We start from the raw sequence: 22,667 nt of genomic DNA on the forward strand, positions 1-22,667 counted from the left end.
CCTTGCGCAAAAGTTAAAGGGGGGAACGGAGCCCGCGGGACTACAAATCCCGGCGTGCCTCGCTTCTTTGCTCGAGCCGTCGCGAGGCTTTGGTTTTCAGCGCGGAGGTGGGGCGGCCGTTGTGAAGGGTCACGTGAGGCGGACGAGAGAGGGCGGAAGCCGGCGCTGCGTCGAGGGAGGCGGGGAAGAGAAAGGGAAAGGGAAAAGGGCTCATTCGGGCGCTTCCGCTATTGGCCGCTGCTGCCGCTGCTTCTTCTTCCGCGGCCGCTGCTGTTGCTGCTTCTACTCTCGGGCTGGGCGGAGAACGATGAGCGTCGAGAGGCGGCGGCGGCGGAGGAGGAAGAGCTTCGGGGGCTTGGGAGCGGGGGCCCCGTCGCGCTGCTGAGGGAGGAGCCCCGGGAAAGGCCCGCGATGAGTTCGCTGTCCGCAGGTAACCCTTCGCTGGCTGCAGGTAATACCCCTTTCCCCCCTCACGCCGCGCCTCCTGCGCCCGCTCGCCTCGGTCCCCCCCCGCTCACCCCTAGTATACCTGGTGGGGGGTAAGGGGGGCACCCGCGTCCCTTTCCCCCGCAGTTCGCATCGCCCACCACCCGATCGTGGCCTGTTTCTCACGAGACGGGGCAGGACAAACCCGTGTCTGGATGCAGCTGCTGCAAACCGTAGGCAGGCGGGTGGGTGGGTCGGGGCAGAGGGGGTGGCTCATATAATTCACATTTACTCTAAAGTCCCCCCATGTCGAATGGAAGGTAGCGCTCCATGGTGTGTTTCTCGGACGGCAGGTAGCCTAAGCGGCCCTCTGGACAAAACAAGCGAATGGAGGAAACTAGCACGTCGGTGAAACTCTCGCCTAGCCCTTTCCCTCCCCTAATGTGCTCCCGATGTGTGTAGAGAGTTTAATGGGTTTAGAACAGTGGTTCCCAACTTTTTTTTGGCCATGCCTCATCTAAGCATTTCTAAAATTCCGATTTGCCCCCCCCCCCGCGACATATAATGGTTATTATTCAAAAAGTGAACTATTCACGTGGAGGAAGCCACTGTTAATAACTCATTCTTGAATTGCCCCCCTTAAAAATCAAATTGCCCCCCTGCGGGGCGTGTGCCCCACTTTGGGAACCATAGAAAAGGATCCAGCTGTTACAGACAAACGATTGATTCCAGCTTCTCTCCCCCCCCCCCATGCCAGCTGGAACGATCCCTGCTTACTGTAATTGCAGTATGCGGTTTTTATTGAATGGTTTTGCTGCACCCAAGTTTGTGGTGCAGCACCTTGGTATTGTTTTAATAATGTGCGTGTCTTAAATAAATGCTCAGCCGTGTGAAGTGTTGCAGCTCTTACAAACGTCCCATCTCCTATGTTGGCCTTAAGAATGTGGAGCCTTTCTAGGTCTTGTTCGTGGTGGGAAGCTGACATCTTGCAAATGGTCCTGCAATGGCTGAAGAAATGTGCTTGTTTTTGCTACAGACTGGGAAGCTGGGACAAATTTTGTGATGATGCACACTTGACTGCCTGCTATGTGTGTGTGAATATAGATGTGTATATTGCCCTTCACCCAAAGATCCCTGGGCCATTCACATCATAAAAAGACATAAAAACTGGAGCAAAAACAAAACAATAACCCCCAACACAGAGCACGTTTTAAAGGACATGTTAATCAACTTAATAGAAGTGTTTCACTAAGTTATTCAATATGTTGAATTAAACTTTTAATGTGACCCACAACACTTGCTTTGCTCGTCTTTAAATATTTACATAGGAAAAAACAATTCTGTAAAACAATGTTTCTTCCTGTATCTATAGCTCCATACCCCTCTCCTTGTCCTTTGTGGCACTTGGAATTGGAGATCAGTGGGGAAGAGCAGAAGTCTTTGCCCACAGTCCGTGCCCAAAGAACACTTTAATGTTGTCTCTCTTGCCTTAATGGGTCAAAGCAACTGTCAAGGTTTCTTTCCAAAACTACTGACCTCTGCTTCTAGTCCCGACTGCTTTGTGTCTATCCTTAAATCAAGTGACTTGCTTTACAGTTGCTTGTGAAGTTGCAGGAGACTCTGGGATGGTTTCTCAGCTGTGTGTTCATTTTTCTTCTCCAACCTCCCACCTAAGAAAGATAGGGAGTTTTACTAGGTCAAGTTGGCACCCTTCCCCCTCCCTTGCTAAAAAAAGGGAAGAAAGCTGGAGCTAGCCCATGTACCATATACTGTTCAGAAAACTCAACATCTATGTAAAATAGGAAAGGACTTGAGACTTTGACATAGGCGCAAGAAGCCGAAGGGATTTGGTGAGGATATATTTTTTCTCTAAGACTTGGCTCTTACTCCGGGAATGTTTCGTTAAAGAAGTTCTTATGTAAACAGTACTATCATTAGAAGATGCTTTTTTGTAGACTCTTGTTCCCAAGTTTTGTTTCTTCAGACCATGATATAACTTTAGAACTTTTGAAATGAGATATAATCCAGAGATCTCATCAACAACTGCCTGTAAAGTCTTCATAACATTAGATATTGTTACATGTGTTGTGCCGAATCCCATTTCTCAGACAAATATTGTCAAACAGTCCTTCTCTTCAACTTTAAATTCTGAGATCATAGATCTGTAGAGTTGGAAGGGACCCTGAGGATAATTGAATCCAGTCTCCTGCAGTGCAGAAATATACAACTGTCCCATACAGGGATCGAACCTGCAACCTTGGTGTTATCAGCACCACGCTCTAACCAACTGAGCTACCGTCCTTTCCACCATACAGCATTCTTGCATCTCTTGTCTAAGAGCACTGTAAACATCTGATTCGAACACTTTATTTACTAAGTCAGGTTGGAAACCGATGCTTTCTTGCTAAACTTCCTATTTTAGAGGTAACCTAACATTTCTCATTAGCTTATTTTATTTTTTGATGAAAGGAGGAGGTTGTGGTTTCTGTATGTGTTTAAATTATGCTCTGATCTCACCAAAAGGAAGTTGCACCAAAAGGAAATTCCCTGGACCCTCTTTCCCTTCTAAACTTCGGAATAGGCATTTCAACACCATGAGTGGATTTCAAAATATGCATTCAAACTGAATCAAAGCTAGATGTAACTCACCAAGAGTGAAAAATAATCAACACTAAATCTGTAGGGAGAGGGGGAATCAACTAGCTGGTTTAGAATCAAATTTCAGTTGAAGTGTGTATTGATGTTGTATGGATTCTAAGCTGTACGGCTCACTTTCAGATGCCCAGCCCTGCTTGCCCACTGTATTATAGCATATTAATGGAAGCTTTGTGGAAGGAACCCTTCCAATATGTTCTAGATAAAAAAAACAAAATCAAATAGCTATTTTTATCATCAATACTTTACCGTCATCTGAGAGCCATTTCAGAATTTTATAGTGGGAAATCTACTGTAAGCTTGAGGGGATATTTTCTGGTAAAGGCTAAACTATAACAAGTGCTCTACAGCGTTTCTTCCAATCTGAAAGATATTAAATGCTTGTGATATATACTTAGGATCTTTCCTAACAACATGCCTTTTTTATTCAGCTGCCATGGATGAACTAGCCGAAGATGACATTTATATATTGAACCATGAAAAAGCAGACACTCATCCTAAGCAAGATGGAGAAATTCCTACCCCCGTGTATTCAGGCGAAGAGTCTGTTGCTTCACATTTTGCACTTGTCACTGCTTATGAAGATATCAAAAAACGACTGAAAGAGACAGAAAGGGAGAACTCCCTCTTAAAGAAAAGAGTAAGAGTGTTAGAAGAAAAGGTAAGTAACTGTTTAGCAATTCACAGAAACATGCCTTTTTTGGTGGAGGTGAAATAACGTATCATAAGGCTGCAGTGCTATGCACACTTAGCTGGGAGTGATTCCTATGGAACCCATTGTAGACATGGCTAGGATTTTCCTGTGCACTTTACATGGAAAATAGTAATTGCCAAAAGTTTCAATAGCAAAACATTACTTTTCTGGTATGATTATAATTAGTACCTGGTTGTTGTTCTTTAGCAACGAGTAGGATAATTGAACACAAAGGGGATGGTAGGAGACTTCTTAATAAAAAAATTATGCACCATAATGCAAGAGGCTGTCTTCTGCAGAGTCAGACCACGGGTGGCGCTGTGGGTTAAACCACTGAGCCTAGGACTTGCCGATCAGAAGGTCGGCGGTTCGAATCCCCGCAACGGGGTGAGCTCCCGTTGCTCCGTCCCAGCTCCTGCCAACCTAGCAGTTCAAAAGCACATCAAAGTGCATGTAGATAAATAGGTACCACTGCTCTGGTTTCGCCAGAAGTGGCTTAGTCATGCTGACCACATGACCCGGAAGCTGTATGCCGGCTCCCTCGGCCAGTAAAGCGATATGAGCGCTGCAACCCCAGAGTCAGTCACGACTCGACCTAACGGTCAGGGGTCCCTTTACCTTTAGGATAATTGAACACAAAGGGAATGGTAAGAGACTTCTTAATAAAAAAATTATGTACCATAATGCAAGAAGCTGTCTTCTGCTGAGTCAGACCATTGGTTTATGTAGCCCAGTTCTCTCTACTTTGACTGGCAGCAGTTATCTGGAATTTCAGAGCGGGTTCTCCCCAGCTATATTGGGAAATGCTGGGGATTGATCCTGAGCTGCTCTGTATGCACAGCTGATGCTGTCTACAATGAGCTATAGCCCACGGTAAACCCATGTTTATTGGCTGCCAGTTAATTTGTTTCACTTGAAGTGTTTAAATTTGATGCTCTTTGAGTAACAAAGCTAGGAAAAATGTAATTTTGGAATTTTCCTCTAATCGTCTAGGTTCTTGGCTCCCATTTGGAAGAAAGCGCAAGCTCTGTCGGCCGCGAGCAGGTTAACAAAGCCTACCAAGCCTATCGAGAGGCTTGTATTGAACGGGATAATCTGAAAAGTAAACTGGATAAAATGGTACGTGCTTTGCAGTAGGTTAAAAGAAAGGTACTACGTGAGTGCGGTTTATAAAAGGAAATTGTGACTTTGGTGTTAGGTTTCTAGCCAGTTACGCCAGCATCGCAGGGGTTTGGACCAGAGAACTCTCAGGGCCCCTTTCAGCTCTGCAGTTCTGTGATAGTAAGCTGGGTAGGGAGTTTGTGGCCCTCCAGATGTTAATATTGTTGTTTTTAAAGATGATGATGTTGTTTTATTAAATTGGTATACCACCCTATACCTTGGGGTGGTTTCAACTTAAAATCACAATATAAAAACCCCCTACAAAATAACAGTCGTACCTTGGATCCCGAACGCCTTGCGACTCAAACGTTTTGTTTCCCTATCGCCGCAAACCCGGAAGTGAGTGCTCCGGTTTGTGTACGTTCTTTGTAAGCTGAACATCCTCCGTGGCTTCAGCTTGAGTGCAGGAAGCTCCTGTAGCCAATTGGAAGTCACGCCTTGGTTTTCAGAAGTTGAACGGACTTCCGGAAGGGATTCCATTCAACGACCAAGGTATGGCTGTATATAATAAAAAAGACAACTCAATAATCCCCGCTTCCACAATAGCCCCACCCAGCATGGGCAGAAGTCAGGGATGATGGGAGTTGTAGCCCAACATCGGGAGAGTACCGGGTTTCCTCTAAGGTGTAAGAGACTCAAGCAGGCCAAATCACTCTTCCCTGCTTACTCTCCCTCTCTGATGTACTATTTTCTTTTCCAATTGACACTCAATTATCTCTGGTTACTGGAGGCCACTGAGCATGCTTGGTCCTTATAAAAAGTTTTCATTTTTCCTTTTCTTCATTGGCAACCTTTTGGTTTTAATTTTTTGTGTGCGTGTTTTTACTTCTGCATTCTTCAGAAGTCACCCAGCTATTCTTGTGTCTCAGTCGTCTTTGAGTGGGCACATTTGGCTCCAACTCTGTCAACACTCAACCACCTGGGTTCACTATTAAAGGAAATGTTGCAGAAGTTTCAGATTACAGAATCCTTCCAGAGATGCAGTGTGCAGCCAGTGACAACTGGAGAAAAAACCCCATGTGGTGCAGAGAAGGCAGAGAACAGATAAAAGCAAAGAATAACAAACAAAGAAAAGGGGTGCTTAATTTGGAATACCTGCTAAGTAATTGAGCTCAGTTGGAGAGCCTTGCTTCATAGCAACAGGATCTGGTATTGTGCCTGAAGAAAAAGTGCTATTTTTCGTACTCTGAAAGGTTGCAGCATTTATATCTGATCTTGACTTCAGTGCTTTAGAAACCGAGTATCTGACAGCTTGGCTGATTCTTCAAGAAGTAGAGCTGGCTAGCATTTAGTTCTAAGAGTTAGGCATGTATGGATTTTATTATTGATTGGAAAGCTGGACAGACTAAATCCTGGCAATGTGTTCCTTCCCCGAACTAGATGAAAGAGAACACCGAATCCCTGAAACATTTGAACGAGCAGTTGCAGTCCAAAGAAGTGGAGCTCCTGCAGCTCAGAACTGAAGTGGAAACTCAACAAGGTGCCCCTTGTCTCTCAGAGTGTAAATTTATGTGCTTGACTACGAAGCTGTACCTCTGTATAAGAAGGCCTGCAGCCAGTATGCATACATTTATGCTAACATGTTCAATTTGCATAAAGGAATATGATTACAGATCACTGTTCAGAAGCAAAACATTATGGTGTTCGTTCTCAGACAATTATGGTTTTGTGAGGGAGAGGATGGGGCTGCATTTACTGCCCCTGCCTCCTTTTCTCTGTCAGTTTCATTTATGCGTTTTATTTTGAAAGATTTATAATCCACATTTTGAATGACATAGCTAAAAATACAAAGCTGAATACAGTGTAAAACGTTGTAAAATGTCTACTTATAACAGTTATAACATCAAAAGCCAGCACTAAATAGACAGTAAAACAGTAGAAATAGAAAGCAGTCCGTAACATTGTAGGCCCCATTTATAATTACAAGAGCAACTTCATAATACAGTGGTACCTCGGGTTAAGTTCCAGGGGTCCGTTCTTAACCTGAAACTGTTCTTAACCTGAAGCACCACTTTAGCTAATGGGCGCTCCTGCTGCCGCCGTGCCGCCGGAGCACAATTTCTGTTCTCATCCTGAAGCAAAGTTCTTAACCCGAGGTACTATTTCTGGGTTAGTGGAGTCTGTAACCTGAAGCGTATGTAACCTGAGGTACCACTGTACTGTGATAATAATTATATCCCGCCCATCTGTGTTTCCCCAGCCACTTGTGTGGCTCCCAACAGAATATTAGAAACATGATAAAACATCAAACATTAAAACCTTCCCTAAACAGGGCTCCCTTCAGATGTCTTCTAAAAGTCAGATAGCTGTTTATTTCCTTGACATCTGATGGGAGGGTGTTCCACAGGGCGGGCGCCACTACCGAGAAGGCGCTCTGTCTGGTTCATAATCTTGGCTGTTAACTTTGCCAAGTAATGCATTGCTTCACAGTGCTGGGAAGGGTAGGGGTGTGTGCGTGCGCTTTTTTGGAATTCTGAGAAACCCCAAAATAATAGTTTTAAAAAGTAAGTTGTTAAAATCAGTGCAGTTTTGGCAGATTCAGTCTGCCATCTTGATCCAGAATGACAGCCGGTTATAGCCAAACATAGGTGAAAACTCTGATACTAGGAACAAGCATACAAAATTTGGTTGCAGTAGCTTGAGGAGTATCCAAATGCATAAAGAACAGACAAAAGGCATACAACTTTTCAAATTATATAGTTGGAGTTTACTCTCTCTCTCTTTCTATATATATATTATATGTACACAGAGAGAGAAAGAGAGTTTTCTGCTGTAACAGACCCCAAGGTCTCCCTTTTCACAATGTATCTTGGTCTGCCAGGTTACCAAGGAGCAGGGTCTGTGTTGTTAGCCATATCAATCCTTTGGCATTACCTTCGGGTGTTACATTAGTATAGCAACACCCTTTGCATGCTCCAATTAGCATTGACAGTGTATTCTCATACAGGAAGTGTATGTGCATATCTGGGAATTCCCAGAAATACCTCCTGAGTTGACCTCTGGCAATGGGAAGAAACCTTTTCCTTTTGCTTTTATGTTTACATCAGCCCTGCACACAACTTGTTGATGTGGACCGATTATGCAAGGAGATGTTTGTGCCATAGGCACCATAGCAGCTGAAACATTGCAATGCAAGAATGTACTTCTGCCATACGTTTGCATTGATCTGACTGCCGCTTCTCGCACGCTGAAATCTTCCCTCCACATCTTACTACACCTTGTCAAAACTAACACCGCTTGCATAGGAAAAACAGTAAAGTGGTGCGCAACATCAAAATACAGCACAGGTGTAATAATAAAATTGGTCAAACCGTCAGTAAACATGACAAACGAACATTGTTTATTTTTTTTTAAGTCACATTCCAAAGCCCTTTCAGAAAAATATGTTGTTTTGAAAAGTCTTGATTTTTACTCCCAGCCCTTCAATAAGTTCCCAGGGTGGCTTACAAAACATTAACATTATAGTAAAAACCAAACAGAAGCCATTAGTACAAGAACATAAAGTGCCAAAAATGTATTAGAGAGATTATAACCAAACACTAAGCAGCATAGGAGCTTGACTGCAGGATTAAAAAGCATGGTAAAATAAGATGCTTGCTTTGCGCCAAAATGATACTGAGGTATGTGCCAGGTGAGGCCACCTGGAAGAGCATTTCATGGTTGTGCCAGCACCATAACTTTGAATCCAACCACGCCATTCTTAATGTCTGATTATGTTCTGATTGAATGATAAGTGTGTTTTTTTCATATTTCTTTGCAGTGATGAAGAGTCTGAACTCTACCCCATCTAGCTGGGAAATAGAAAAGCTGAATAATGCCCTAAAAGTGCACAGTTTGGAGCAGGATTTGGAGAAGCTGAGGGAAGAATGCAATGATCTTAGAAAAGAACTACAAAAATCTATTCAGAAGGTACTGGTGCGTTATGGCTTCTGTTGCGGAGACGGTGTGTGAAAATGTAAAATTTAATGTTGATGCCCTTCTGTTGTGGAAAACTAATTGTAATAAGGGTATTGGCCAGGGCTGAGGCAGTTTTTGTGAAGCGCACACCTAAAGGCTTTAAAAGAGTTGATGAGATTTTCAGCTTCGGGGAAAAGCTGACTTCTATGCCAAACTGCTTTTGAAGGTACCGTATTTTTTTCTCTATAAGACTCACTTTTTCCCTCCTAAAAAGTAAGGGGAAATGTGTGTGTGTCTTATGGAGCGAATGCAGGCTGCGCAGCTATCCCAGAAGCCAGAACAGCAAGAGGGATTGCTGCTTTCACTGCGCAGCGATCCCTCTTGCTGTTCTGGCTTCTGAGATTCAGAATATTTTTTTTTCTTGTTTTCCTCCTCCAAAAACTAGGTGCTTCTTGTGGTCTGGTGCATCTTAACAGAGCGAAAAATACGGTAGTCTTTTCAAAAGAGGTTTGCCATGTGATTGAGCAAGCCCTCAGTCACCCTCCCAGAGTTATTTGCTTTTGCAGAACTAATGGTTTGTTCGTTTTTTTTTTAATTCTTGCCAGTTATCTGCCAAACGTGTTCATACAACTATAGTGTATTTTCTGCCTTAGTACTTAGTTATCTGCGTGAGGGGAATGCAATGAATATGCTACTCAGCTCTGTTTTGATGCTGATTTTTCTGGCCTCCTCATGCCTAGATAACTACACACATTAGGAGGTGCTACCTCAAGTTGCAGTCTCAATTGGTTTTAAAGCCGCAAAAGATGAATTGCCAACAGCCTGGGAGGGATGGCAAATAGAATGTCATGGCCCTGTCTATCACATCAGTTTTGTTTGATGGCTAATCTGCGAATCTGCTGATTACATCTACCATTATTTTGGTTTAACATGACAACTTGGTTTAACATAAATGTCTCTCACATAACAGGAACCGGATTGCACATTTCAAGAAGCTCCACTAGATGGAGCTAAGCACAAGATGTTGGCTTGAATTCCCGTTAACTAGCCCTGCAGATAGCAAAACTGGCTCCTTTTCAATCCCATTGCTTAAAATTTGCTGAACTGAGCATGTAATTTATGGCGCTTATTTGTGGGTTCTGCTGATTTGGGTGGGATTATTCATAAATAATCCTTTCTTCCAGTTGTTTCCCTGTAGAAGCTGATTGAAACGTAATTTCATTACTTGTGGGTTCTTGTCACACGGCCACGCTATTCTACTTCAGTAAACTCCCATCTGTAAGTGTAGTATGACTCAAGCAAGTTCACCCTATAATCGCTATGATTATATTGAAGCTAAGTGCAAGCACTATTGACAGCTAGGAAGTTCTGGTTTTTTAGAATGAAACTGCTGCTTCGAAGAAAATTCAGAATGGATAACTGCAGCTGTCACTAGCTTCTGAATAAGGATTTTTGCACATGTGATTAGCCTGTGTGAGTGATCCTTTTTTATGATAGTAATCAAATGAGCCCTACTCACATGTGACTCTGGTGGTGTAACTAACCTTGACAGGGTTAAGGACTAGAATTCTTCTTGCACCCCTGCACACCAGACCTATTGAATATCAATCACAAATTGGAAGAGAAGTCAACATACATTACTTATCCCATTAAAAAGTACTTTTTAAAAATTCTGTTCACAGTACTACTACAAATGCAGCTGCTCCATACATTTCTTTGATAACATTCCCTTTTCAATTCATTTCCTAATGATCCCTAGTATGGAATTTGCCTTTTTTTACATCTGCCACCCACTAGGTTGATGTCTTCCTCATGTTGTCTGCTTTGACATCCTCATTCCTAGTCAGTCACCACCAGTTCAGACCCGCCGGGTATATATGTGGAATTAATATTTTTCTGTCCCAACCAGCATCACTTTATACTTCCTGCACTGAATTGCATTTCCCATTTCCCACCCATTTTCTAAATTTGTAGCAGTCCCTCTAAAATTCTTTTTGCTTTAACAACCCGGAACAATTTAATATCGTCAGGAAACCTGCCCATCTCACTGCTCCCTCTTGTTTATGAGCAACTTAAAAAGGCCATGTCTGAATACTGATCCTTGGAGGGACTCCCCTTTCTAATTTCTTCGTTTGTAGATCTCCCCATTTATTTCTACTCTGTTTTCTGCAGCTTAACCAATTTGTGATCCACAAGAGGACCTCTCCTCTTACAAATCCTGGCTGAGCTACTTCATTGAATTATTTTTTTTTAATCAAGTACACTGTGTCAACCAGCTCACTGCTATTTGTGTGCTCCTTGACCCTCTCAAAGAACCCTAATAGGTTCTTGAGAAATTACATGCCCTTGTAGAAGCCATGATAACTCAGATTCAGTAATACTTGTTCTTCTATATGCCTTATCATCATACTTCTAACATACGCTGGTAATATGTATTCCTTTTCGTTCTCTTCGTTCGGACCTCAGTTTTTTGAAGGGAGCTTTCTTGCCTCTAATAAGATGTTAACCAGAACTCTATTATCACAACAGCTTCTAGGTTGTCCAGGTTGTCCTCAAAAGTGCTTTTCAGGCTTGTTACAGCAGGACTTTGAAGGTTCCAATACTCTACTTTGCCATGTTAATAAGTCCCATGCCGCTTGGCATCACTGTGGTGGAGGCAATGAAGTATCAGCACTTGGTTGATTCAAAAATATCATTGAAAGCCTACCTCACCACTGCCTGCTAAGCTTCCCAACTTTGCTTTTAAACCTTTCTTTTCCTTTTACTTCAAGCAAGGCAGACTTTTCCCATTCTTTTTTCAAAGCCAAATGTTTTGTTTCCCCCACCAGGTTGTATCCCAGGAAGGAATTTTAACAAATGGAGAGTGTATCCAACAGCAGATAAGCATTCATAGGTATGTAGATCCCATGAACTTGTTTTAACTTTATGGTAGGTTAGTCATCTCTGTGTTCGTTCTAAGTGAGATTACTTAAACCCAAAGAAGGCACTACTTTGAAGACATGCTAAATCGGGAAAGATGTGAACAGAGTTAGGCATGCCCTAGTGACATCCAGGTAGAGCATGTTAAACTAGTTCATTGTGGAGCTGCCTTTGAAGAGTATTCAGAACTGACAGTTCACCCACTAGTCAAAAGCAGGGCAGGACTATCTGAAGCATGCTAACATGCATTTTGAGATAGCTTTATTGCCTTTTAGTTGATTTGGGCTGAATTCAAAGTGCAGATTTTGTCACTTTTTAAAGCCCCGAGCAGTCCGGGACCAGATAACCTTAGCATTGTATTCTCTCATATGAGTCTACCCATTCACTCTATGGAGGTCTTGCTCTGTGTTCTCTTGACATCATAAGTACACTAGGCGATTATATGGAACAGGGGCCTTTTCAGTGGTGGCACCAAGGCTGTAAATTCTCTCCCCAATGAGGCTTGTGTCACTCTGATTCTGATAAGCCTGTAGATTAGGCATGTCCAAAATCTGTCTAAAAATGGTCAACAACTTTGGTTGGCCCTCATGCATGTTCACTTTATCAAATCCTTCCCTCTTTGAAAAAAGGTTGGGCACCCCTGTGTAGATGATGAGTGAAAAGAATTACATTCCATATTTACAGTACACTAAGTGCTGTGCTTTCTCATTTTTCATTGGCTGCTGCTATGTTCTCTTTCATTGCATACTGAGAATTTTATTGATCAAAAGATGTGGAGTAGAAATCTTAAAATAAACAAGCAATCTGTGTTGATAAAATAAGTTGTTAATTGTGGGAAACCTATTCAGTTATGAGCAATGGACAGGGTGCAACTAAATAGTTTGTGCTGGTGCAAGGTTTAGCGTTAACACCGGAACAAATTTAGGTGATGTGCGGGGAGAAAATGTCCCATTGTGCAGGGAGAAATCCGTGCGTTAATGGAATGTTTACCATAGCACTACATTGCATAAAACTCAACGGCTCAGATTTTGAAGGCAAATGATAAACCGGTTGCAGTATATCTGATACATGAGAATCTAACCAGTACACAGTTATATAGTGAATCACATTAATAGGATCCAAAAATCCTATTTGCAGCTGAAGGCACCTCCCTGAGGTTCCACCCCTAAGTGCTTGCAAGTTGAAGTCCTTTGCGTGGCGAGTTCCCGCCTCCCCCCGATGGAAATAAAGACACATGACACAAATATTTAGGTTAATGGGCAAAAAAGGGCCACAACTTTATCAGTTACAGGAATTGGTCCTAACCGACTATCCGGCTTCAGCCCGATTGCTTGAAGACCGGGAAGGGTTAACCACCAGTAGGGGGAGTCCTGCTGATGCACATCAACTAGGAACTCCCCCTGGGGTCACCGCTCGGGGGCGTGCCTTAGGCCCACACCTCCATAGGCTTCGGACAGGGCCACGCCCCAGGAATCCTTTACCGGACTACCCTTCAATATTTGGGTGAGGTGATGGCGTTTCCTCCCTCCCTTCATCTACATGACAATACCCCTACCAATACCTAACCGCCAATGCCGAGGAAGTTGTGTTGATTTGCTACGAGTTAGGCAAAAAACCAAGTGGCTTGAGCCAATTTGCCAAGTGGGAAAAAATCCTACCAGGCCCCTTAACAGAGACCAACTGAAGTCCATAGCAAGGCCCCTTAACAGAGACCAACTGAAGTCCATAGCAAGGTCAAAAGGAAAACCTAAAGGGCGGGAGGGTGGGAAACCCGTTGAGCTGAGGTGGCAAAAGAGGGAGATCCCTGGCCGCACCAGTGTGATATCGCGCAAGGCCCCCCCCCCCCCCCGGCCAGCCGATTGGCTGGCCAAGGGATGACGTGGCCGGGGATCCCCTCAATCGTGCGGAGGCTGAGAGCCAGCCCCCGCGTACGTGGAGAGGGCGTGAAGGCCGCAACTCCACCTCCTCTTGAGTTCTGGAGTGGTTTTGTGGTGCAACCTTCCTAAGCATTTGCTGGACTCTTCTTTGGTCCTCTTGCAACATCAGATCTAGCTTGATGTGAAACATCTTCACAAATCTCAAGTTCAGGTGACTTATAAGAAAGAGTGGCTTTTCTCTAGCGCTTCCAGTCAACATTGAATGTGGATGAAACCAATCTTGAAGCACGTTGGAAGAAATAATGCAGGCCTTGTGAAGTTAAGGGAATCCATCACATTGTCTCTACCATATTGCTAAATTGCCCTTTCTGTAAGACTTTATATGGTAATGTATTACTTGAAGCTCTTATTTGGAATGCTGCACCGGGCTGTCTTGTTTTTCAGCAATTGCTTCTTGCCTAGCAACCCTCCATCACATTGTCTGGGTGGAAACTGCAAGAGAAACCTGTACAGCTGCAGAACAGAAATAACCTACAGGAGCAGTTGTCCTGGTGACAATTAGTATAGAGAGCACACAACCCAATCTGTGACCACCTCTCTCTCTTCAAAGTGCCATTGATGTAGTTAAGCCTCTTCTAACCAAGCCCTACTTCTTCCTTTAAATATGGAGAAAAGAAGTAAAATTCTTATTTCTGTTTTCAATCCTCAGAAATGCATTTTCCTTGTTTTCCACATGAGGGAGAAGTAGGACTTGGTTAGAAAAGGACATGATAGCTATTTCGTGGCTTGCATTGGAAAAAATGGAAGGAAAGGCATTTCATTGGGCCTCCACTATGTTAATAACCCATATGGTATATCCTTTATTTCTCTTAATGAGCTAGCCAGCTAATGTTTTTGCTTCTCCAGAACAATGTTCAAATAGGTAATTTGCTAAGTGACACTTTTAGCCCTTCACTCTATTAAAATAAGTTGTGTGTTTTTTTTAAAGCATCTCTCTGGTAACAGCCTGGTATGTAAATTAGCACATACAGACTTTTATGTTAAAAATCCAACTATTTTATGTAATTCACATCGACTGTGAAAACAAGTCCACAGCTCTTTTCACACCTAGAGGAAGTTCTTTGAAATGTTTCTTTCAGCAAGTACCCTTTGCTTTAATATGAATGTCAATATTCACTTACCTAATATTCTTGTGAAATATTTGTCACTTGTCAGTGACACAAGAGATTCTTTGAATACGAATTGTTGCTTATCGGCAGCTAAGCACTTCTGCAGATAGGGCTGGGCGACTTTGTTGCCAACGGGAATTATTTTGACTAGAGTGATATAATTTGTGGTGGCAAATTCTTAATAATTACTTTTATTACAATGATGGTAGTCGTAAGCAAAAAAAACCATACTGCACATTAATATATCTCAGCTAAAGCACAACTGAGGAACACTGAATGACACTGCAATAGCTTTAAAGAAAAGCAACATATGAAAGCTTGAATCTTATGAGCTTCTGTTTGTTGGTGCAACTAAGAAATATTGGTATATACAGGATATAACACCTGACCACTCCTTATTACCTCTCTAGAAAGTTTTGTATATCTTTCAGCTTGTTTGCAGTGTCAGGATTCCTGCTGCCCCCCCCCCCCGAAGTCTCAGGCCAAAATTCTGCACCTTCATTTTTCAGTTGTGATTTGGATTCCGGGGTATAATATATCCACCCATACAAAGCACAGCAGCAGAACTCATTACGCTGCTCCTAGTATGGAGAGAACTGCCCTAATTGTTATAGTTCTTGTTGGTCAGTGAGTCTTAACTGAAAACTGTGGAGTAATTGAGAGTTTTAAGGGATACTGATACACACAGTTGGAACTCCAGTCCATCAGTGAGAGAAAAGAAGATTCAAGCTGTTTCCCTTGTGTGACAGCATCCTGCTTTTTAAAAGTCTTGCTTCAACAAAGAAATACAGGGTTAGCAGCTAAGTTAAGCTAGCAGTTGGGTGCACTGTTTGCTTAAACTGGTCATCAAACATTGCAACTCAGCGTGGTCTCTACTTGACTGTAAACTTGTGTATTTGCCTATTATTACGTGCTTCTTGACTTATGTTCTATCATTTCTGGGTTGAAGGAGATACTTGTAATTACCTGAAATGCTGCTTCTCAAGAACTCTGTCCACATTGAGGGTGGCCGATCCATTATCTTCCTAAACACTGGTGAAAGCAGTTTCCTATATTTATGGGGGAACTCTTTACCCACAGAGTGTGAGGGGGCGTCTGTCAGATGCAGTTCCCAGTGACGTGTTGAGTGGATATTTTCAGAGATGCAAATACTCTGTGGATGTTGACAGAAATATATGACCGGATCCACATGAGAAACAGAGTTCTTGCCTTTTTGTAATATTAGAAACAACTGAGTTGTTCTGTGGAGACTGATTTTTTTTGGGGGGGGGGGGTGGGATGTGTGCTGGGCAGTCTGAAGCAGAGCAGTGTTTTATCTAGAGTTCAGACTGTCATAGTCTGTACAAGAGCGACGTCTTGTGCTTGTAAGTACTCTGCCAGAAGCTACAAATTGCATTTTTCACAGAAACTAGGTGTTCTTCCATTTATGAATAAGGCTTTCTTTCTGCATGGGATTTGTAATGCTAAACACCACTTCAAAGTTAGGCGGTGATACAATGTTAGTCATACTTGGAGGGGATCCATTGAAATCAGTGGATTTAAGTCATACTCTGAGTATGACTTGGTTAAATCTCATTCCGTTAATTACTTGTTGGGATGTATCCCTGCCCTGCAAAAGGAGTGCTTCTGTTTAGCCAGCCTGGAAATGGAGCAGTGTGTTGTTTGGACTTTTTTTTTAAGTGGGCGAGGAGAAATGACATTTTTCACCTCTCACCTTCTCTAGGACTCTCTTCTGCTGACCTATGTAGTTTCTGGTCCCAAACCTGAGTATTTTATTGTTGCACACCACCCCAATCTCCAAGCAGTATGAGATTCCGGGGGTTCCAGGTGCTTACTCCAGGTTCATGTTTCCTTTTCGAATGAGGCACTGCGGAGACTACGGTATCTTTTTGATATAGGTTAAGGTAAAGGACCCCTGGACAGTTAAGTTCAGTCAAAGGTGACTATGGGGTAGCAGCGCACGTCTTGCTTTTCAGGCTGAGGGAGCTGGTGTTTGTCCACAGACAGATTTCTGGGTCATGTGGTCAGCATGACTCAACCGCTACTGGCGCAATGGAACACAATGACGGAAACCAGAGCACACACAAACACCATTCACCTTCCCGCCGCAGCGGTACCTATTTATCTACTTGCACTGGCATGCTTTCAAACTGCTAGGTTGGCAGACGCTGGGACAGAGCAACGGGAGCTCTCCCCGTTGTGCAGATTTAAACTGCCAACCTTTTGATTGGCAAGCCCAAGAGGCTCAGTGGTTTAGTCCACAGTGCCACCCGTGCCCGCGTCTTTATGATATATGGTTTACGCATATATGCAACCTGAGCCTACAACTGGCAGTATCACAGCATTAACACCCCAAGCGGGTCTTGCTTCACCCATAGTGACAGCCTTGGATGTGAGCAGAAATCAGACGTATCCCCCTCTCAGAGACTTCAACCTGCTTCTTCCTTCAGCTCCTAGCTTACACACACACACACACACACACACACACACACACACACCCTCAACTCTGGCTTTTGTCTTTCCTAACTACCAGCATATTGAGGGAGCAGGACTCATTCACTTGTCATCTGGCACAGCGCCACTTCCTTTGTTACCTTAACGACCCATAGTTAGAGGGCCATTATCACACCAGGAAGCTAGCCTGGCTATTTCAGGAATTTGAATCATTAGATTGTCAGATTTTAAAACTTGCTATATACAGAAATTATAGGTGTTGAGCAATTTCCATTGCTTTTGTTTGATTTGCTCATTGCAAACAGCTGAAAGTCTGTAAATTTTGTTAATAAACCTGATTTGCAATGGGGGTTGAATAATTTTGATTACAACTGTTTACATGGAAATAGTGCTGTAAGATATCTCCCCCCCCCCCCCGCCAGAACTACTTTTGTTTAGAGCATCTTTCTGTAGATCATAGTAGTACAGGATCTGAGACGTACAGCAAAGCTGAAATGTTGTAACTTCTAAAATGTTACAGTGAAAACGTTCAGCAGGCGTACTGGGAGTTGAAGCGGGAGATGTCTAATCTGCATCTGGTGACGGAAGTGCAAGCGGAAATGCTCAGAAAACTGAAACTGATCCCATCTGCAACCAAGAAAGGCAAGTCAGAGTTTGCAGGATGAGGTCTTGGAAATGCAAGTCGCTTACCTAAGCTGCATCATTTTGGAGTACAGCTGCCTATTGCTCCTTCTCAAAACCTCATCAGTTGAAGCTCAGAAACCTCCGTTTTCTCTCTTGACTTCCGTCTCATAATGGTCAACTTAACACATAAAGGTGTTGCTGATGGGTTTTTTTTTTAAAAAATGTGGTTTTTCTCTTCCCGTGTGGCTTTCTTCCTCGGTCAAGTGTTGCTTATTTGTACGAGGCTGAGGTGTGAAGTTTAGTTGTATTTGACCTTTTTTACCACAAGTACTTCATATTGGAAAAAGCAGCAACAGACATTTCATTTTTCAAATGCATTCCTGTACAAATAGTCTCCTCTTAAAACAAACCAAAGCAGGTGAGGCAGACCCCCACGCCCCAAAAGAAAATGCATGCCTCATTTTCCTTAGCTGTTTACTGGGACAATTCATTAATCCTCAGGGCTGCTTTATACACAGTTAAACCTCAACCCAGAAAGCACTTCTACAATCTAGGCATGAAATTCACCTAACCAGCCATGTCAGGGGAAGCCCTGTGCAAGGACGTCCACTTGCTCCACAGGGATTTCCTCTCTCTTCCCTGTGCCTCCCCCAAATTATTAGTTTTGTGTGGGGACAGAACCCCTAGAATAGTGCACAGTGGGAGGAGGGGTTATTGTTCTTTGTGGACCACTTGGAACAGCACAGCATTAAATCCCACCCTAGATGCCCTTCCCTGGTCTATGGGCCTTCCTGTTTGGGTGGCGATGGAAATTGGGAGTCCAACATCTGCAGAGCACAGCTTCGTCATCCCTGCTCAAGAACATAAGCGGTCGCCTATTTCCATGCAACTTTGAACCAGCTAATTGGCACAGGCTCACTGGTTCAGCTATAAAGCAGGGGTTGAATGTTAACTGTTAACTCACAGGGATGGAACCAAAACCCACCCCGACTCTACATCCCATGCTCTGCTGCTTTAAGGCTCCCCTCCCCCTTTGCTGATTTACATTGGAGATGCGAGGAGAGCAGCAGAAGGCTGGGCTGTTAAAGTAGAGGGTGAGCTTTTCTCCTGTCACCCTCTTTTTTAGCATTTCTTCCTCACGCGCACACACTCTTTTATAGCTGAACTGGTGAGTGTGTTCACTAAGCAGGAAGACGTATGAGACCTAGCCTGGAGGGGAACAAGCAGCCCTCAAGAAACCACAGCAAGAAGCTGCCGTCTCCTTTACTCTGTCACCTCCAGAAGTCCCATTCAATGAGAAGATTGGATTTATTCCCCTATGTAGGTGATGTACTTAATTCTCAACGAGTTGAAACTGGGGTATTGAAGTCCTTGAAGAACTGAGTTGCAGTAAAGCCAAATGAATGGACAGAAGTTAAGAGATGCATTATAAGTAATTGGCTTTTGTCTACTGAAATAAAGTATAACAATTGTGTTAGTTTTGAGTGTCTCTTGTGTTAATTAGGTATTTTCTGCTATTTCCACAGTGCCACCACATGCTCCTGTTCAGTGTATTGAAGACCTTGAAAGGGACACCACAGATCTTTATTTAGCTGCTTCTGGAGCTGTGTACAAAAAGAGGCTACTTCCGTCGAGCGACCACACTTTCAGCAATGTTGTGTCTTCCCCCTCGTGTACTGACGAGAGACTTGTCCCAGTTCACGACTCTCCATTTCAGGAACCTAATTCGTACGGAAAGAGCTCTCTGGAAGATAATTCTTGGGTCTTCCCAAGCCCTCCAAAACCTAGTGAGACAGTGTTTTGGGAAACGAAAAACAGAGCGTCTCACTTAAACTTTCCAGAAAACAGTTTGGATCACTGTAACCAAAACTGCCTGCACAAGAGCTAAGAACTGTGGAACTTGATTTAGCTCTGAATGGGCTCCCATACACCTAAGAGGAAAATAGCTAATGGGAAGGAGGGTGAAAGTGTGATAATCCAAGCAGGATTTTACTCTTCCCTTGTCTAATTTTGAAAGCAGGCCATGTACATCAATAGAAATGGTGTAAGGCCTAGAATACACGAGTCGGTCTTCGGATTGCACTCCTGCAAATTACTAGAGTATTAGGCCTCCGAGTAAAACAAAAGCTGTACATTGCAGCTAATTGTGTGAATGTTGCTTAAAATACAGTATCTTCAGACATTTCTACAAGCTTCGAGAATGTCCTTCCCCCTCTCCTTTTTGGACACTGTCTCTTCCTTCAGGCCTCTCAGGTAAACAATGGAATGTGATGTAGGTTTTACCTCCAGTTCTGAAACAGTGTCTGGTTTTTGTTCCCTACTCTGTGGCGTGCGCAGGGAAGAACAGGTAAATGATTGAAGTGATTGTGACTAAAACAGTAAGCCAAATGAGTAGATTTGCTGTCTCAGCTGTGTGTCATCTTTAGCCTTACAGTGAAGAATCTGAGGTAGTAGAAATGGAGTAGAAATCTTAAAAAAACTTAAAGGCAAATACTTCCTTCATAAATAGTGGTGTTCTGGTATGATCCTAACCAAAATGCAGTGACCATTCGGGTGCCTATCTGCCAGTTACCAAAAAACTTTGCTTTATGACTCCTAAGTTCACTGACTGCTTTGATGTAGAAACCTCCAGGCGCCTTAAGCAGGAAGAACTGTAATATGATAAATGCATTTAATCTATGATAAAATTTATGTCCTATATTCATAAGGTGCATTGAAATGTCAGAAACATTATGTACATACTCTCAATATTCTAACTATTGGCAGTCAGATAATTCTTAAGCTCCTGGTCCCTACCCTATATTACTGATTAGCTGAAATTAAGATTTTGTAGCAAAACCTATTAATCAATATTGATTTGTTTTCAAGCAGAGAATAGTGGATGGTTTCAGAGCCTGTTAATGTCCGGGTTTCCAGCAATACTTTTTCCTCCTTGTCCTTTTGAGATGCAGTGGAGTAAGATTCTCTCATGTTGGAAAGGGCTGGTGAGGGCTGACAACACAGTGAGAGATCAGCTCCGAGTTTCCCTAGTTCTGTGCCAGAATCTCATCTGATCATTTCAACCGTTACAAATTAATGCATTATGCCACCCTCCTCCTTCCTTCCCAACTTGGACTTGAAACACGACTGGGGAAAAGTAAAATCTGCATTGGACCTAAGAGATCAGGGGTGAGCAACTTGCAAGCCTTGGCCCAATTCCAAAAGCCCTCTGCTGATGCTCATATCATCTGGTAGCGTAATGTCCCTTCCTGGTAGCTTGATGAGTGGAGAGAAAAAGTGTAGCCACACCCAGTATTGACTCTGGCCCTGCCTGCTTTTGGCCCCTGACAGATACCCCAAAGGAGACAGAATATGTTCTTCACCCCACTTAAGATGCATGTTCTTAAATAATAAAAATCACTTGCCTGGGTGCTGTGTGCCAGAGCAGTGCAAGCATATCAGTGATTTTCTGTAAAAGGAAACGTGGCTAAGTCTTCCCTTCCTTGCATTGCAGTTTAAATATTTATTCTTTGTCTCATACTGGAGAGAGTTTTATCTGTGGAAGAGGGAGAAAGGATGACTTCTACTGTGTTAGTGAATGGCATACATAAATAAGGTACATACCATTCACCCGATACTCTTATCTCGCTCACATAACCTGGCTTGTCTGTGATTAATGGAAATGGTGTCAGATGCTGGAATTTATTCTGACCAATGAACATAGCTGACTCAAGGGAGTACAATCTCCTGAAGAGTAATAGAACAGAATCCAATATGCATAAAATAAATCCAAGTCACTAGAGTTTAGCTGATAGAACCAACTACCTGTGTAATAACAAAGCAGCAAAAGCCATTTCTCATGTGGCTGCAGAGCTCTGATGTGTTTCTCAAGGCTGCTTCTTGGGGTTACAGGGACTTGAATAAGTATCACTGTCCAGCACACTGACACAGTTAACGTTTTAAACAATGTACTGGAGAAATGGTCGTATTTTTAAATAAATTATTTTTCTTTGAAAATGGCTTTCTATAAATTGATGCAAGTAGTCATTATTTTTTTGACTGCTACGTAGCTTTTGTACCTCAGCAATGTCCACAACTGCAAGATGCATGAATGAAACTTTAATATCTGGTGCATAATTCTACACCTCAGCAATCTCTTCGTAGATTTTTATTCTTCCTGGGCTGCTTATTGCTCCCTTACTATACATAGCAATACTCATATGAATACATTGTGTAGGTAAATGAATTCCTAAGTGGGAGGAGACTTGTATGTTTTATGAGGTGCCATAAGTAGTGGGAACATTAACCAGCTCAGTTTCTTTAGGTGAGCTACTCATTGAAGTGGTTATTCTTTCTCTTTCACCTTCCTATTCCATACACTGACACTCTAGTCTAGGTGTTACCATACCAAGGAACCCTTGAGCCTATTTGTGCTACATGAGTCTTAACCTGCAGAAGTCCAATAGTATAAAGTGTATGGTTTGCATGCAGAAAATGCCACACTCAATCTCCAGGCTATGAAGATAAAAGTTGGGAAGGATCCTGTAAGAAACCCTGGAGCACAGAAAGCCATTGCAGTGCCCTTTAATGTTTCTAGCCTGCACATTCCATCCATTCTTGACCGTTCGCCATGTTGGCTAAGGCTGATGGAAGTTGTAGTCCGCTAACAGCTGGAAGGCACCCCCCCCCCCGGTATCAACAGATAACAGTGGGTGGATGGACAAGTGTCCTGGCTTAGCATAAGGGCAACTTCCTATGGCTTTTTACACTGCTGTGGGGTACACCAATAAAAAAGATGGGGCTAATTTAAGG

General features: G+C 43.0%; 2 protein-coding genes across 3 annotated transcripts in view; one reads left to right on the plus strand and one right to left on the minus strand.

Annotated features, from left to right (window-relative positions):
* Positions 1 to 3,474, minus strand: part of ZCWPW2 (zinc finger CW-type and PWWP domain containing 2) — a 38,807-nt gene extending 35,333 nt beyond the window's left edge. The window contains exon 1 of the mRNA XM_083405145.1: positions 2,016 to 3,474. The gene's annotated coding sequence lies outside the window, so the exon portion shown is untranslated. The remainder of the gene's footprint in view (positions 1 to 2,015) is intronic.
* AZI2 (5-azacytidine induced 2) lies at positions 26 to 21,886 on the plus strand. 2 transcript variants are annotated; one of them, XM_083404948.1, is made up of 8 exons: positions 26 to 451; positions 3,513 to 3,742; positions 4,769 to 4,894; positions 6,317 to 6,416; positions 8,697 to 8,845; positions 11,662 to 11,726; positions 17,773 to 17,894; positions 19,403 to 21,886. In XM_083404948.1, the coding sequence occupies exons 1-8, from the start codon at positions 412 to 414 to the stop codon at positions 19,762 to 19,764; spliced, it is 1,194 nt and encodes a 397-aa protein (XP_083261074.1). In that variant the 5' UTR covers positions 26 to 411; the 3' UTR covers positions 19,765 to 21,886. The 2 variants fall into 2 exon arrangements, with proteins under 2 accessions (XP_083261074.1, XP_083261075.1); XM_083404949.1 differs by having other exon boundaries at positions 67 to 430.
* The last annotated feature ends 781 nt before the right edge of the window (positions 21,887 to 22,667 follow it).

The sequence above is a fragment of the Podarcis tiliguerta genome, assembly GCF_965153285.1.
Source record: "Podarcis tiliguerta genome assembly, chromosome: 12".
NCBI lineage: Eukaryota > Metazoa > Chordata > Lepidosauria > Squamata > Lacertidae > Podarcis > Podarcis tiliguerta.

Bases quoted from the DNA above. Each gene is read 5' to 3' on its own strand.
- AZI2 (XM_083404948.1), top strand. From the start codon at position 412: ATGAGTTCGCTGTCCGCAGGTAACCCTTCGCTGGCTGCAG. The intron at 3,743-4,768 runs GTAAGTAACTGT...CTAATCGTCTAG, and splicing joins TAAGAGTGTTAGAAGAAAAG to GTTCTTGGCTCCCATTTGGA. The intron at 11,727-17,772 runs GTATGTAGATCC...AAAATGTTACAG, and splicing joins CAGCAGATAAGCATTCATAG to TGAAAACGTTCAGCAGGCGT.